General features: G+C 39.5%; 1 protein-coding gene across 3 annotated transcripts in view; it reads right to left on the reverse strand.

Moving 5' to 3' along the window:
• The window catches only part of ADAMTSL1 (ADAMTS like 1), a 1,022,249-nt gene that overhangs the window by 121,935 nt on the left and 882,521 nt on the right, over positions 1-17,793 (reverse strand). For all 3 annotated transcript variants that reach the window (XM_040417238.1, XM_040417239.1, XM_040417240.1), the window contains 4 exons: positions 15,117-15,167; positions 12,135-12,339; positions 11,801-11,948; positions 4,082-4,166 (listed from right to left, as the gene is read on the reverse strand). In XM_040417238.1, coding sequence (XP_040273172.1) covers positions 4,082-4,166; positions 11,801-11,948; positions 12,135-12,339; positions 15,117-15,167 — 489 coding nt within the window. The remainder of the gene's footprint in view (positions 1-4,081; positions 4,167-11,800; positions 11,949-12,134; positions 12,340-15,116; positions 15,168-17,793) is intronic.

Below are 17,793 nucleotides of genomic sequence, written 5' to 3' on the forward strand. Positions count from 1 at the left end.
GGCTGCAGTGGTGTACGTGATGATGGACGGGACACACTTCCTGTACACAGGGGACTGGAAGCAGCAAAGATGGGACCCTATTCGCTGAAATAGAACACTGCTCCAGCGATCCTGGGCTTTTATTTATACTAAGCATAAGTAAAATTGCTCTGGGAGTGGAACAATGCCTTCAAGTTTTGTCCCAAAACAAGTATCTATCCATTAATCACTTCCCTTTTAATGATAATTTGTTACAAAATAATACAACTGATAATCTCACAACCATAAAGACACTCAGAGAACATACATGTGAGTTCAATAGTACAACTACGTATAAATTTAAATTTAAAATACCACATTATAAAAGACACTAGGGCCTTTGTTAGGTATAGTCATAAACTGGAAAATGCAAAGCCTAACGTCATTTTCATTTTACCTGCTAATGTGTATTATATAGGAAAAGAGATCCCAGCAATGTAGTAGCTTGCCACATGTGCTTCATTTGCAATTTAATACAGTGTATACTAAGCAGCCCTACATGGCAAATCTACGCCTGTAAAAAGAAAATTTATTTCACTAGATTAAGATTTCAATTCCAGCCCCTGTAAGCTCCTGCACAGGAGAGCAAGGAATTCTGCAGATCAAAGCTGTAACTAGCACCCATTAATCACGCTGCAACGGGAAATTGTCATAAGCTGCATTTTAATACTACCATTTCTAGTTTCCTTACAGAAACGCTGTGGTTGCAGTGCTGAGTACTTTAGCATCATTTCCTTTCAATGACTTTCCAAAAACTTTACCTAAATAATTACCTGTAAAAGCAGCACACTTCTTCACAAATCATATTCGCGCCTCTGTTTTTCCATTAGGCTTTTTGCTAACATTTTAAGGACACGACTGAGCAGTGCTATTTTCAGAATTGTATACGCAATAAGTGAGAGAAAAGAATGCTGGAAGTAACATACTACACGAATATATTCTGAGCAATGACTTACTGTGGATTGTTTTTGCAGCAAAGAGAAAGTAATTATATGTACAAGAACATAAACTTGTTTTCTGCTGCTTTAAACTTCCTTAAAGGGATTGTCCAAGTCTGACATTTTTAATTTATTAGGGAAGCAGACAGGGTTCCATCACTGTGGGGTTGGTCCCTGGGGATTCATCAGACTGGATGTTGAGCCCACTCCACATGTGATGGGTATCGGCTTTGTTATACAACTAAGGGTCCATTAACACGTCCGCAAAATGGGTCCGCACCCGTTCCGCAATTTTGCGGAACGGGTGCAGACCCATTCATTTTCAATGGGGCTGGAATGTGCGGTCCGCATTTGCGGATCCACACTTGCACATCCGTCCTTCCGTTTCCGCAAAATAATAGAACATGTCCTATTCTTGTCCGCAATTGCGGACAAGATTAGACATTTTCTATTATAGTGCCGGCGATGTGCGGTCCGCAAATTGCGGAATGCACATTGCCAGTGTCCGTGTTTTGCGGATCCGCAGAAGACTTACGAACGTGTGAATGGACCCTAACACCAATCAGCAGGGACCAGGATTGAAGATAATAGATAATTCTAGTCATTTAACCCCTCAGAGTGATTATACATGAGCTCCCTGTGCTCTGATTGTCACTGTCACAGTGAAAATGCAGGAAGCCAATCAGTTGCTAAGGTAGCCTGAGGCAATGCAAAGGCTCCTAGGCCTACCACTTTAAAATACCTATTAAGCTCTGCCTCTGGCAGGGCTTACTAGTGGGTCTGCAGAATCCCTATAGACTGCGTACAATTGCATGTCCAAGTCCACTAGGGGGACTAAAAATTATTACATTTTCAAATCCCTCACTTTCCCAATTATACAGAAATAAATAAACAATAAATATAATTAGTATTGCCATGTCTGAAAATATCCAGACTATTAAAATATAAAAGTATTTACCCTGCACAATGAACACCATTAAGGAAAAAATGAAAACAACTGAATTGCTGTTTTGGTCGCCTCATTCCAAAAAAAAAAAAAAAAAAAAAAGGAATAAAAAGTAATCAAAAAGCCGTATGCATTAATGAAAACTACAGCCCACAATGCAAAAAAAGCCCTCATATTGCCTTGTAGATGGAAATATATAAATGTTTTGGCAAAACATAGCAATTTGTTTTTCAAAGATTTGTATTTAGTGAAGCATAAGAAAAATATATAAATTTCGTATTGTAATTGTAGTGACCTTCAAAATAAAGGTACCATAACATATTTTAAATTAAATGCTGCCAATAAAAATACAACTTGTCTTGCGAAAAACATATGATTATGAGAACAAAAATGTAAAAATGTCATGGCTTATGGAAGACAATAAGGAAAAACCTAGGGTGAAAAAAAAAAATGAAAACTGTTTTCAGTGTCAAAGGTATAATATTAATTTCCTACTGATCCCTCCCATTTTCATCCAAAGGTTGGCTGAGCGGGTGGAGGTTGGCTAAGGAAGCAAGGCTTAGCATTCGTAGATTCCTACTGCAGATAGATTAGTGAGGGAAGGCTCTTTAGGCAGTTACCCTACTGCAGCATACAGGGTTTTGAGAAGGGGGGTGCTCTTAGGACATATTTTTGTATGTATTTTTTATATACTCATAGTTGTATTGTATTTTGAAATTACACTATTAGATCAGGGGCTTTGCTAGGGTCTGAAAACATCCGGGGCACAAGCCCACTGTACTATGCCCCTGTGAAGCCATGCCCCCACCCCGTAAAGCCACGCCCCCATCACCACCGGGGGGGGGAAGGCCCTTCACAGTAGTTATTAACCCCTTTCAGCAGTCCCCCCTTCACAGGAGTTATTAACCCCTTTCAGCAGTCCCCCCTTCAGTGAATGGGGGACTGCTGAAAGGGGTTAATAACTACTGTTAAGGGCCTAGCCGTCTGAGCAACCCCACAGATCGTACCCCCACTCCCCTTGTACTTGTTCCGCTGAGCCGCTACTTGCGGGCTGCGTGGGCATAAGTTCAGTTCCTTCGGTGCGCAATCCTGTCCTGCTGCACGAGATCCCGCGAGACCCGCCGCTGTAGGTCACGGGTCTCGCAGGATCACGCACCACACGAAGGGAGTGCGCACCAAAGGACGGAACAAGTACAAGGTGGGTGGGGAATAGCCAAATAAAAAAAATGCTACCAGCATAACATTCGGGACACTGGACAAACATCCGGGGCTCAAGCCCCGAATGTTTTGACCTAACGACGCCCCTGTATTAGATATCGAGATTAGCATATTCCAAAGTTGTTTTCATTTTAAAGCACTGAAATGTTCTTGAGCACATATACTACAGTGGCTTAGTGGTTAGCACTGTTGCCTTGAAGTGCTGGGGTCCTAGGTTCCCATCTGACCAAGGACAACATCTGCATGGAGTTTGTATGTTCTCCCTGTGTTTCTGTGGGTTTCCTAAGACATACTGATAGGGAACTTAGATTGTGAGCACCATTAAGGACAGCTTGATGCTAATGTCTGTAAAGCGCTGTGGAATATAGCAGAACTATATAAGTGCATAAAATAAATATACTTCCACAGGGTATTATTTAAATAGTAACAGAGTAGGATTGGGTTGCATTGTGACCATCGCAAGGAGAAATATCCAGATTTATAGAAAACATGCATGTAATTTTAACAGCTTTGTTGCATCAACATAAAACTAATCAGGACACGTATATTAATGATTTTCTAAAGTAAAGAAGTGATAAACCCTTAAAGGAAAATTTCAGCCATGTTTTCATCTATAAACTGTAGACAAACTGTATTTACTACCATTGATCCTTGTCCGCATTACAGCAAACAATATCACTAGTCCTGTTAGCCACAAACACACTATGCTTAGGAAGCTAATAACCCACAGTGTAACACACAAATATTGTCAGGGTTGATCTGCTAGTATGTGATAGTTCTGTCCGGTGCCTACAAGCTGAGTTTTGCGTTAAACAGTCCTCAAAAACATATAGAATGGATTAGCGGTCTGATGATCAATGACTTGGCAAATATAGTAGTAATCACAAAAATAAATTGTCTATAAACAGAAAAAATGTAAACAAAACAGCAACTGTAATTTGTTAGGTAGCTAAACACTTACGAAGGTTCTTCAGATACAGCTGTGACTTCCTCCAACTCCTGTGCTTGCTTGTACCATGGCAACTTCGCTTCCACTGGTAGTTTCTCTGCAAGATGAAAGAGCACACAGTATTTTTAAAACACTGAAAACCCATAAAATATTACCATCTAATGAACATTAAAGGTACAGCAAATAATGTCTGCAGTTCTGTATTTGATGAGCAGGAGATATAGCTGCTTGTAGCACCCAGAAGGCAGCTTATTCAGCTACTTGTTTTAAAGAGAGCATCAGCTGTTCCTTAAAGGGATTCTGTCACCAGGTTTCACTCCCTCCAGATAAAAATATGGTTATGTTCAGGGAGCTTTCACGATTCCTAATGTGGTCTTATAAATGTAATCTGTAGGCTCATTTTGCTAAAAAAACGCTATTACTAACCTGTCATTCAACAAAATAAGGTGCCCAAGGGGATGTAAATGGATCCAAGCTGCCGCTCGCACCCGCCTCCGTTCGTGCCCAGCTTCGCCTTTCCCGACCTCAGCGCCGCCTCATAATCCTGTGTGACGCCTCCGGCTCTCCCTCCCCCTCCTTCTGCTCTAACATCTCGCGCGTGCGCACAGGGCTCTGCCAGTGTGCAGGTCATCGAGAGGTTGAGCAAAGTGCCGGCACATGCGCACTTCGCTCTATGAAGCCGAACGGAGAAGTCCGCACGGGCGCATCAGGCAGAGCCCTGTGCGCACGCGCGAGATGTTAGAGCAGAAGGAGGGGGGAGGGAGGGAGAGCCGGAGGCGTCACACAGGATTATGAGGCGGCGCTGAGGTCGGGAAAGGCGGAGCTGGGCACGAACGGCGGCGGGTGCGGGCGGCAGCTTGGATCCATTTACATCCCCTTGGGCACCTTATTTTGTTGAATGACAGGTTAGTAATAGCGTTTTTTTTTAGCAAAATTAGCCTACAGATTACATTTATAAAACCACATTAGGAATTGTGAAAGCTCCCTGAACATAACCATATTTTTATCTGGAGGGGGTGAAACCTGGTGACAGAATCCCTTTAAAGACCGGAATAGGCTACTCCTCTGTGGTTATGAGTTTACTAAAAGCTGCCTTCCCACTCCCTCTAAATTTAAAGGGGTTATTAAAAACACCCGGCCCAGCACACAGCTTACACCTACCCCGCTCGCCGACAACTGCAACCCGGAAATCATAAAAAATAAATGAAAATAGAACAAATTTTACAAAAAATAATGGGGGTTATTTATGACCAGATATATGCCACTTTTGTGGCGTATATCTGTCACAGATTCTGTCACATGCCATGGAGTGGCAGAATCTGTGACTTCTTCCCTGCTCACGCCAGGTCTAAAAAAGTGGGCATGGGTGGGGAAGGCGACAGGCCGGTTTATCATTTTCTACGGTCTAAATATAAGACAGTAAGGAAGCTATTTTACATTAATAATCAGCGGTGGATCCATCTAAAACGCCAGTCCTAATAAATGTGCCCTTATGAGTCCTAGGAGGATAGAGGGGGTTATATACCAAGTTTCAGAGCAATTGGAGCAACTTTGATACAGCCTGAATTTATTTGGGTCCAAATCAAACTTTTTAAAAAATTTGGCGAACCAGACCCAAAACAAATTTAGACAGGTTCGTTCATCTCTATTCTAAACATGCAATAATCGGCAGCTACCATAGACCTGTACTTTAAACTTTTTCAATTACATAGTGCCTTATATTTCCACATTCTATCCACTGTCTAATTATTTTGTTTTAAAGTGGAATATTCAAGTAATTCAAGTCAAAATTTCAGGATCTTTAGTAGAAAGCTAAAGATTCTCAATTCACCCACTCAAATGACACAGAAATCACAATTATTCTTTTGGTCCATTTCCTTAAAAAAACACCCATTTCCTTACCCCCCCCCCCCCCCGTTGTGCATAATAGCTACAGTTTTGGCATTCTAGTAGATAATAAGGCAGTGGGAAACTGCAGAATACTGTAGCCTGACCTGCAGTAATCACTGATGACTGCTGCATAAAAGGTTCTATAAAGAAGCACACATATGCATTAATAGTAAGGCTACAAGAACTGATATTTTTATAATGATACTTTTTCACTTCTCATATCTGAAACTTTTACTTAATGTAAAAGGTACTAACTTACAGTACAATGGGAGCACATAAAAGATGGCAAAGAAAGGTTGTGTTACAACTGTTGAAAAGGTAATATAATTTCCTTCGTCAAACAACCTCTAAAATGTAATAAATGGAATCTCTTGACCTCACAAACACATGTTAAAGAGATAACACTCTGCACTGAAGTAAGAAATAGGGCTGACGAGAAAACCTATAAAAGAAACCGGGACCACAAGTTCTGAAGAAGCTTTACAAAAGTAATATGAGATCCAAGATGGTGTCTGTGAAGATAATCAAGATGTTTCTTAGAACATGATAAAACGGAAGCAACACAGTACAACAGAAAGGCCTAAAACTCATCTTATCAGCTCATCAACTGAGGTGCACTTGAAGAATGAAGAACATATTTCTTGAAAAACAGCGCACAAAATGTCAAACACAATCTGTTATTCTCCAATTCATTAAATTTTTCCCTCAATTAGCCAACCATATTTTTCATACAGTACTTGTGCTATCAAGGTACTGAACTCCACGCAATGAATTCATTTGCTCACAAGGGTGACTGATCTTGATCCAATATTATGCCAAAATGTTGTTTCTACCATTTCCTCACATATGGATATAGGTTTTATTGTCCTCTGTGTCATGATATAGGAAAGTATATTGTAATAACTTGTGTGGGAACCACTACTTTAAAAGTTAAGTTGTCATTTCCCATCTGTAACAGAAGGTGAAGACACAAAGCAGAGGAATGGTAGATGGTCATACGTGGTAAGCCTCACGGTTTGACCCCAGGCTTATTATTTTCAGGGTCTTTTAAATTATCAACAAAATTGCCCAAAAGTCCCTTCTCTTTATGTTTTTAAACATGTTGTACACCTTTAGATATGGTTTAAGGTTATTGGCAGTTTAGGTCAAGGCTCATGCTAATGAAACATGTATAAAATGTATGATATTTTGCAAGTTTAGTAATTGTAAATATGTTTTTATTTAAGCTGCATACAATTTTATAAAACAATGGTATACAAGATAATCATTACGTTAAAATTGAGTAAGTATTAAAGGGGTTGGCCACTATATATTACAGGGAGTGCAGAATTATTAGGCAAATGAGTATTTTGACCACATCATCCTCTTTATGCATGTTGTCTTACTCCAAGCTGTATAGGCTCAAAAGCCTACTACCAATTAAGCATATTAGGTGATGTGCATCTCTGTAATGAGAAGGGGTGTGGTCTAATGACATCAACACCCTATATCAGGTGTGCATAATTATTAGGCAACTTCCTTTCCTTTGGAAAAATGGGTCAAAAGAAGGACTTGACAGGCTCAGAAAAGTCAAAAATAGTGAGATATCTTGCAGAGGGATGCAGCACTCTTAAAATTGCAAAGCTTCTGAAGCGTGATCATCGAACAATCAAGCGTTTCATTCAAAATAGTCAACAGGGTCGCAAGAAGTGTGTGGAAAAACCAAGGCGCAAAATAACTGCCCATGAACTGAGAAAAGTCAAGCGTGCAGCTGCCAAGATGCCACTTGCCACCAGTTTGGCCATATTTCAGAGCTGCAACATCACTGGAGTGCCCAAAAGCACAAGGTGTGCAATACTCAGAGACATGGCCAAGGTAAGAAAGGCTGAAAGACGACCACCACTGAACAAGACACACAAGCTGAAACGTCAAGACTGGGCCAAGAAATATCTCAAGACTGATTTTTCTAAGGTTTTATGGACTGATGAAATGAGAGTGAGTCTTGATGGGCCAGATGGATGGGCCCGTGGCTGGATTGATAAAGGGCAGAGAGCTCCAGTCCGACTCAGACGCCAGCAAGGTGGAGGTGGAGTACTGGTTTGGGCTGGTATCATCAAGGATGAGCTTGTGGGGCCTTTTTGGGTTGAGGATGGAGTCAAGCTCAACTCCCAGTCCTACTGCCAGTTTCTGGAAGACACCTTCTTCAAGCAGTGGTACAGGAAGAAGTCTGCATCCTTCAAGAAAAACATGATTTTCATGCAGGACAATGCTCCATCACACGCGTCCAAGTACTCCACAGCGTGGCTGGCAAGAAAGGGTATAAAAGAAGAAAATCTAATGACATGGCCTCCTTGTTCACCTGATCTGAACTCCATTGAGAACCTGTGGTCCATCATCAAATGTGAGATTTACAAGGAGGGAAAACAGTACACCTCTCTGAACAGTGTCTGGGAGGCTGTGGTTGCTGCTGCACGCAATGTTGATGGTGAACAGATCAAAACACTGACAGAATCCATGGATGTCAGGCTTTTGAGTGTCCTTGCAAAGAAAAGTGGCTATATTGGTCACCGATTTGCTTTTGAATGTCAGAAATGTATATTTGTGAATGTTGAGATGTTATATTGGTTTCACTGGTAAAAATAAATAATTGAAATGGGTATATATTTGTTTTTGTTTTTTTGTGCACAATAATAGTCACCTACACACACACAGATATCCCCCTAAAATAGCTAAAACTAAAAACAAACTAAAAACTACTTCCAAAAATATTCAGCTTTGATATTAATGAGTTTTTTTGGGTTCATTGAGAACATGGTTGTTGTTCAATAATAAAATTAATCCTCAAAAATACAACTTGCCTAATAACTCTGCACTCCCTGTACTAGTTACACATGTTCTGGTTAAGCTATAATAATAATTCACGTTTACATGCAGGTCCGCTCACCTGCTTGGTGGTGCTGTGGTCCGAAAATGGACGCTGATGGAAGTTTCCGCCAATCAGTGGCTACCATTCATTTACACTGTGGATAGACAGAGGAAATAGCACATGCACAATCCATTCCCTTTGTAAGTGAATGGAGGCTACTGATGGATGGAACCCTACATCGGCGGCCATTTTCGGAGAACAGCATCAGCAAGCAGGTGAGCAGACCTGCATATGAACATTAATGACTTATATTAAGCTATCTGACATCAGTGCCAATAGTTTAATAATGCTTATTTCTAGCTTCATGCATGTGCTGTTCCCAGCACAAGTGCAGCTAGTAATATGCAGTGGCCAACCCCTTTAACAGTATAAGAATTATAAATGCATTGCACATATTGGGCACAATTTACAACCCTGTGATAAAGCATTAACTCTGGAAAATAAAACTTTGATTAGTATATCTGTATACTTATAATAGGAAAAGAATAAAAAAGAAAGGGAGCGGGGGCAGGAGTTGGTGGTGGCAACAATGTGGTGGTCGTGCCTAAAATTTCTGTCTAAACTGAAGCCTTAAGTATTAACCTCAGGGGTTAAACTAACATTAGATTTTTGCCTCTTTTATTAAATGATGGAATCAATCCTCCCTGCCAGACTTGAATGTATTGATATCTAAAGTTAAATGGGTTTAATACAAGGAGATGATCTCTGTAAGGGTACTTTCACACTAGCGTTTTTCTTTTCCGGCGCTGAGTTCCGTCCTAGGGGCTCAAATCCGGAAAAGAACTGATCAGTTTTATCCCCATGCATTCTGAATGGAGAGTCAGTCCTTCAGGATGCATCAGGATGTCTCCAGTTCAGTCTTTTTGACTGATCAGGCTTTTCAGAAAAACGTAGCATGCAGTATTTTTACCTCCGGCCAAAAAGCCTGAACACTTTGACTGAACGCCGGATCAGGCTTTTTTCCCATTGACTTGCATTAACGCCGGATCTGGCGCCGTGTGTTCAGTCAAAACGGATCCGGCTTTTGCATGTTAAACCCGAAAAATGTGAAAAAAAAGTTAAAGTCCATAAATGGCGGATCCGTTTTTTCCAATGCATTTTTTCATTGTGATCAAAATCCTGATCAGGATTCAAATGTAATCTGTTTTCACACGTTTTTCCGGATCCGGCGGGCAATTCCGGTGTCGGAATTGAACGCCGGATTAAAACAACGCTAGTGTGAAAGTAGCCTAAGTACAGACAACTACCCTGTAGTTTTTATTATGACACCATGTTTTTTTTGTAATATCTGATTCCACAGCGATATAAACTAATCAAAATCCAAATTTCTCACCACCAATACATATTCCATTTTCATTCAAGTTTGTGGCCAAAAATCAGCCTGTTTGACTATGAATAGGTACTGTTGATGTCTTTAATGATAACCCTCTCTCAAACTAGAGCACTCTTTGTTGCTCTTCCCTACAGTTAATTAACACCTATTCCATAATCAATTTTCTGTAATTACACTAGGTAGACTTAATAGATTTCAAAAGAGCTCAGCAAATGCAGGCCTTTATATCAGTACAGTTTAAACGGTAACAGTGAAAAGAAATTAATGTGGAATCCAATCAGGAATCCCTCTCTCTGTTCACATGTATATTGAAAATCCATACCATGGGCACCTAACCTACTCCACTGACTTATAAGGGTTCCATTGTGATGTCTATCGCTTTCATGTCAAAAATGGTCTTAAAGGCCGTGATGGAGATGCTATGTAGATGTTTGCAACTTTATGCTTGATCTAAAAAAAAGTAATCGTAGTTTCAATATGATCGTGTTGACAACAGCACATGCTATAGTAAAGAAACAATATTGCATAATTTGTTTATCCTCCTAATGGGTACAAAGCACACATTTATCTTTAGTAGATTCTATCTGAACATGCCAAAGTTGCTTTGCACTATTCCTTACTATTTTTAACCTTAGATGCTGTAACGGACACAAAATGGATAAAAAAGAAAACAGTATAAGACATCTATGGGTTTTCAGAAAGAAAAGTCAGGACTTCTATTTCCTACAAACAAATTTGTTAATAATACATTCCACGTATACATTGAGCGGCTTCTGCACTAATACAATACTAATGGAAATGCTGAAGAGGTAGCGTTCCTTTTGCATCAAATAACATTCACTATGACCTGTGATTGGCAAATATGGCAAATTCCCAGAATACTCACACGATTACACAACGCATAAACACAGAAAAACATAACATTTGGAATTCAAACCATTGTACTATGTCTAGCTACAATTTAAACAGCGGCATATGACAGACATACCTGTATGCTATACTTTACCACATAATAATTAGTCGAGCCTGTCTAGAGATTAAATTAAATTAAATCAGTTGAAACTCGCTAACTAGTAGACATTAATCTGCAGGGTATCAGTTATCAGAAGAAAGCTTTATATTTTAGTATGTTGTATATAAAGCAGGTATAATGAAGCACTGTAGGTTAAAGGATCTGCACAAGTTTAGCTGTAGACAGTAAAGGATCAGAACTAAACATGACAATGAGACCTCTTCATGTATTGTTATAAGCAAAAAATGAAAAAGAAAAAAAAGTAATCCACAAAGAATCCCTAACCAACCACTAATTTAATTTAGAAAAAGTACTGAGAGTCCAGATTTAGCAAAGGTAGTCCCTGCCTAGAAGACATATTGTTAATGGTCTACTTATTTTGGAGTTACAGCTCAAGTTTTGCAGTCATCTTGAAATTATTAGGAGCACTTAAAGCAGTCAACATCTGCTCCAAAAAACTAAAAAGTTTAGGGATGAACTAACTGAGAAAAAAGATACAGCACTTCTTCAGGTTTATAAAAACACGGTTTCCATATTAAATAAATTAAGGCTTAATGTGTTTAGATATATCGTTGTACATATGGTACTTACCTTTCATCTTGAAGCAAGGTATGGGTACAGTGCATTCCTCCTTGATGTGAGGTTTTGTTTTTGAACTGCAGCCTCCTGTATGTATGCCTCTATGATCAATGCAAAGAACAACTCGGTACCTCAGCCCATGACCACAAGTGACAGTGCACTACAAAGCAATATATAGGCAAATGTTTTCATTTATGCATTCATAAAACTTTTCAGTTATTTATTCACACTCAGACCTATGACTATCTGAAACTATCTAGCTTTGAAATAAATAGAATAATCAAGCTATCTTAAATAATTTTACTTATAATTTAGTATTGAAAAAACAGCAGTATAAAACACTCACCGGTGACCATTCTTGAGCCAACCATTTTGGACAATCAAAAATATTGCATGGTTGGACTAAAGGCATTTTTGCAGTGTACATACATTTCCATTCCTCCACAGAGCTAATCTGACCCTGCATATCTTCTTCCACGCAGGAGACTGTTCGGCTTTGAATTCCACCACCACAAGATGAGGAGCAAGAGGTCCAGGGAGTATTTTCCCATCTGAGGAACAAACATAAAAGGTCTATGTTAGAACTTTGCTTAGAAAAATTCATTGCTACATTTTAAGAAATCAAGTCTTTCTAACATTTAACAGATTAAAACCACACTCATTAATTTCTCAGGGTAACCATGCACATCTAATATTTGTTAGTAGACTCTATTGATTTGGGACAGGATCAACTGACAAACTACCATGACACTTCTAGTCACTCGCTGTGAAAGGTACTGCAGCACAGCTCCATTCGAATGGATGACGATGTGTGAAGTTCCCTGCAGATGGAGCCCTAAAGCACTGCTGTGGCACCTTCAATTTCAAACTGTTGGGAAACCACTAATCAGAAGATGATGGCATACCCTAGCACTATGCCATCACTTTCTGCGTTTTGGGATAACCCTTTTAAATGGGTTGTGTCACTTCAGCAAATTGCATTTATCATGTAGAGAAAGTTAATAACAGGAATTTACTAATGTACAGTGATTGTCCATATTTCCTCCTTATTTTTCCATCGCATTATACACTGCTTGTTTCCAGAGGTTACGGCCACCCTGCAATCCAGCAGCAGTGGCCGTGGCAGCACACATCCTATACGCACTCCCGCGGTCCCAGCCACCAGAGAGGCCAGAACTTTTTCCTAATGGATTGCAGCGGTGACCATAACCCCAAATGAATCCAGCCAGCGAAGGAGGCAATATGGACAATCACAATACATTAGTAAGTGCCTTGTATTAACTTTGCCTACATGATAAATGTAATGTTCGGAAGTGAGAAAATTAAAAAAATTACCCCAATTAATGTTGTTAATGATTTTGACACGATACGATTTGTGTTGTGTGAGTTTTACACATTCATATTAGTGCCAGGACTCCCCATAGAAAAGGCAGTATATAAGGCAAAGTCAACAGTTATAGAATATGGAAAAGCAATAAAAACAGCGTTATAAACGTACATCTGCTTATTTCGTCTACGCACTTTTTTAATATCACAGAGTTGCAATTGTTTCGATCATAAAAGAGGCTTCTAGTTTATGGCAATACATCAAAGTTAGTATTAACTAGTTCGCCAACTAGATGCAAAAGCTATTGCAGCAGATCTATTTAACAACCTCAGCTTATATAATGTGCTATAAAAAGTTAACAAAAAGTGAGAAAGGGAAAGTGACACCTGAACTCAGCGAATTGCTGCTACTGTATATTTTCTATAGAATCTATTATACACGGAACAACAGTAAGCATCCGGTTTCCAAGGGACATGGTCAGGGACTCACTTTCGATCATTAAGGCAGCCCTGACTTTAAACCTGTAAAATGAGACTTAAAACTAATATTTTTACACTCATGAGTAGCCAGCCTGGAAGCTGAGGTCATTAAGAAATGATTTCAGAAGCAGAAGCACTGTAGGAATCATGTTACTTTAAAAACTAGTCCTCACTTTTACTCTGAAACAATTTCTATTTAACTCTTTTGTGATACAAAACCATCCTAGGTTGGTCTTCTCTCCTAATGGGTGGCGAAAATGAGTTTGTATATCTCCACAGGCACTGTAAAATACACCCAAGAGTCGTGAGAAAAGGTATGAGGGTAAGGTAAAAAAATGTTCCACAAGAGGTGGGAAACTGGTATGTATCTACAGTGCTGCCCATAATTATTCATACCCCTGGCAAATTTTGACTTAAAGTTACTTTTATTCAACCAGCAAGTAATTTTTTGACGGGAAATTACATAGGTGTCTCCCAAAAGATAATAAGACGATGTACAAGAGGCATTATTGTGCATAATTTACATTTGAGCAAAAAGTGTCCAGTTGGCGTAAAAAAGGAGAAGCCTTCAACCCAAAGAACACCATCCCCACTGTCAAACATGGTGGTGGGAACCTAATACTTTGGGGGTGTTTTTCAGCCAATGGACTTGGGAACCTAATGACAGTAGATGGCACCATGAAAAAAGAGCAATACATGAGGATTCATCAACGACAACATCAGTCAGTCTGCAAAGAAACTTGGCCTTGGGCACCAGTGGACATTTCATCATGACAATGACCCAAAACACACAGCAAAAGTGGTGAAGAAATGGTTAGCAGACAACAACATTAACGTTTTGGAGTGGCCCAGCAAGAGTCCAGACTTGAATCCAATTGAGAATCTGTGGAGGGAGCTAAAGATCAGGGTGATGGCAAGAAGACCCTCCAACCTGAAAGATTTGGAGCTCATTGCTAAAGATGAATGGGCAAAAATACCTGTGGAGACATGCAAAAAGCTGGTCTGCAATTATAGGAAGCGTTTGATTGCTGTAATAGCCAATAAAGGCTTTTCTATTGATTATTGAGAAGGGTATGAACAATTTTGGACTGGACACTTTTTGCTCAACTGTAAATAAAAGTTTTTCCCCCACAATAATGCCTCTTGTACATCGTCTTATTATCTTTTGGGAGACACCTATGTCATTTCCCGTCAAAACATTACTTGCTGGTTGAATAAAAGTAACTTTAAGTCAAAATTTGCCAGGGGTATGAATAATCATGGGCAGAACTGTATATCACAATGAAATCTCCATGGTTGAAATTAGTGTTGAGCGAACTTCTGTTTTCAAGTTCGGCGTACAAGGTTTGGGTTACCTAAGAATTCCGTCATGGATTCCGCTACCACGGACTATTCTTAGATAACCCGAACCCGAACCTTGTACGCCGAACTTGAAAACAGAAGTTTGCTCATCCCTAGTTGAAATCTGGTTTTAGGTTATCCTTAAATTTTATAGTTATAAAATGCAATGGTAAGTACTTACCTGGGAAGAGGATGATAAAGGTCATAGGGCATAATTTGTTTGTAGCCATCACTGCAAATAAGAAAATGATAATTCTCATCAATGTGAATACAAAGAATCAGAGCCCCATTCATTTCTGTGCACTTTTCAGGAGATAAGACACTTTTCACACTTGCGTTAAAACACTTTATGCTGGAATAGGTGGTATTTATGTGTTTATTGTGAAGCCATGACGCTAGTGTGAACAGAGTCTAAGTAACGTTCAAGTAATAAAATAGACACATTTTTAAAACGCACAATTATGCGAAATTGCAGCTCAAACCCTATGACTGTATTCTGTTTTGAATGTCGCCTTTTGTAATAGCAAGGGCCATGGTACAGAACTCATTGTACTATAAACCTAATCAAATGAATTGCTTGAGCAAAAGTGGTGACAGGTTAAGAGGAAAGACTGCTGGCAACATCCTGTTGAACTTGCCAACTTTTTGGTGAACTGAAATAACCTCTGAGACTTAGAAGGTTGAGTAAGACTTGTTCTGATAACATGAATTTAGTCATCACAAGAACCAGACCCTGATAAGACCCGCAATACAGACTCCTCTTTCTGTACAAACGTCTCTTGGGATGCAAAAACAACATTGAAGCCTTGCAGTTAGTCTGATGTGAGACAATAAAAGAGACAATACATGACTATGGACTCTGCAGCACTATCAATTGAGATAGGACTAGGCGTTTTCCAAGACAGAATATCATTTGAGAGCTTTGGCATTTGAAAAACTGATTTCTAAGCTGAAAGGATGCAATGTGACTGACAACAGAAAATATTGTGCCGTCCAATAACATCTGATAATGTGCAGATGCTAAACACAGACTGTGGCCAAGAGACAGAATTCAGCCAACCTTGAGACCACATATAAACAGTTGCTGTGCTGAGCAATTAGTAACTGGATACGATAAACAGCTATGATATAGTAGAATTGTAGTACTCCAGGAGAGGGTACTTGCAAAGTTGCTTTATTATGTAATGTTATTTCATGTTATTTGATGCATTGCATACCCAGTATAACTTTGTATGGATCAGTCAGGGTTAACAATTCTGACTCTACCCATGTAGGCATCTAGAAGTTGGACTTAGGTCCATCATACTTCAGGTAATGTGTTAGCTGAGGAAATGAAAAGAGCATGTGATCACTCCTTGGAAGACTAGACCTACATCCCAGAGAATTACTATCTCTGAAAGATCCACACAGAGAAAACCATCTCTACTTCATAGTACTCCAGAGAGATAAACTAGGAACTAGAAAGCCAGAATTACTTTTTAAGGCTGATAGAGACTTTACTGCACTGCGAAGGGCATTGCTAATACACCCTTCCATACTTTGACACTGTCCTGGACAACCGTATTTTAATCCTGTACACCTCAGCTGGGAATTACAGATAAGGTTGAAGAACCTTATTGCCAGCCTTAAATTCTGCAGAGAGAGAAACTTTGAAGAGATAGAGGAAAGGAGTACTACAACCACCATCTTTTTTTATTTCCATACATTGCTATTTAGGAAGATTTGCACTGAAAATTGTTTGGAACTGTGTTTGATACTGTTGTATGTACTACAACTCCCATTATGCACTTTAGTAAATAGAGACTTGTTTATTTACTACAACTGGCCTGGTTACTGACTCCAGAACCATTCACAGGCCACAGCAGCTACATTTTCTAGCCTTGCACCCATACTACTCAATACACCATGGGCACCCTAACTAACATTAAACATTAAAACTAGATGAACACATACAAAATAAAAAAAAGTCGTCTTGACGTTTGGCAGAGGGGCCCAAATAATTTTGTACAAAATGATTTGCCAAGCATCTCAAATTTATTAGCTTAGCATTTGCACCGGAATAATCTATTATTTTGGCATTATTGCACTTTATTTGGTTTGCAGAGTGCTGTTGCATTGTATATTTTTTTGCCTCTGTGCTTTCAGCCATGGCAAAGCGCATCTGCGCACTGGATGTGCTGACTGACCCCCAATTTTTCTTTGCAGAACACATTTGTAATAGTTTCTAGCTGTCATGGTAAGCCATGTTACCAGAGGCTAACCTGAGCTTTTGGGCCCCAATGAAAAACTTGTATTCTATGATGTACCATTAATAATACTAGCATTGTATAATGTGCCAGAGGGGCCTTTAGGCCCCTTTCAGTCACCAGAGACTGGGTGCGACTGCTATTCTAGCACCCCCTACAGTTATGCCCCTGAATATTACTTTGATTCCAAAATCTCACCTAGGCACCATATGCATGCAAATAAAATATTGCTATTCTGCTTGTGTAGGCTTCTTCCTGGTAATGGTACAGTATTCCAGCCCCTTCCCCCAAGCCAAAAACATATGTATAGGTCAACTGGCTATCCATAAATGTGTCTCTATGGTGAAATGGAGACTAGAGTGTGAGACATATTGGGGACACTGTGAGGGACATCATTTTACTGTACTGCAATATAGGTGGGCACTAAATAATAGGAAATATAAATGTATATGCATAATCTATTTTACATTGTGTTAAAAGAACTGTTCATCCAACTCTAAACTTGTATGGCCCAATAAGTTGCAGTGTCCCTAACTGCAGAATATGTAATTTACTTAACGTAGAAAGCATCACACCCCCCTGACTTTTCACTAGGTAATAAATTGACCATAA

The sequence above is a fragment of the Bufo bufo genome, chromosome 2, assembly GCF_905171765.1.
Source record: "Bufo bufo chromosome 2, aBufBuf1.1, whole genome shotgun sequence".
Taxonomy (NCBI): domain Eukaryota; kingdom Metazoa; phylum Chordata; class Amphibia; order Anura; family Bufonidae; genus Bufo; species Bufo bufo.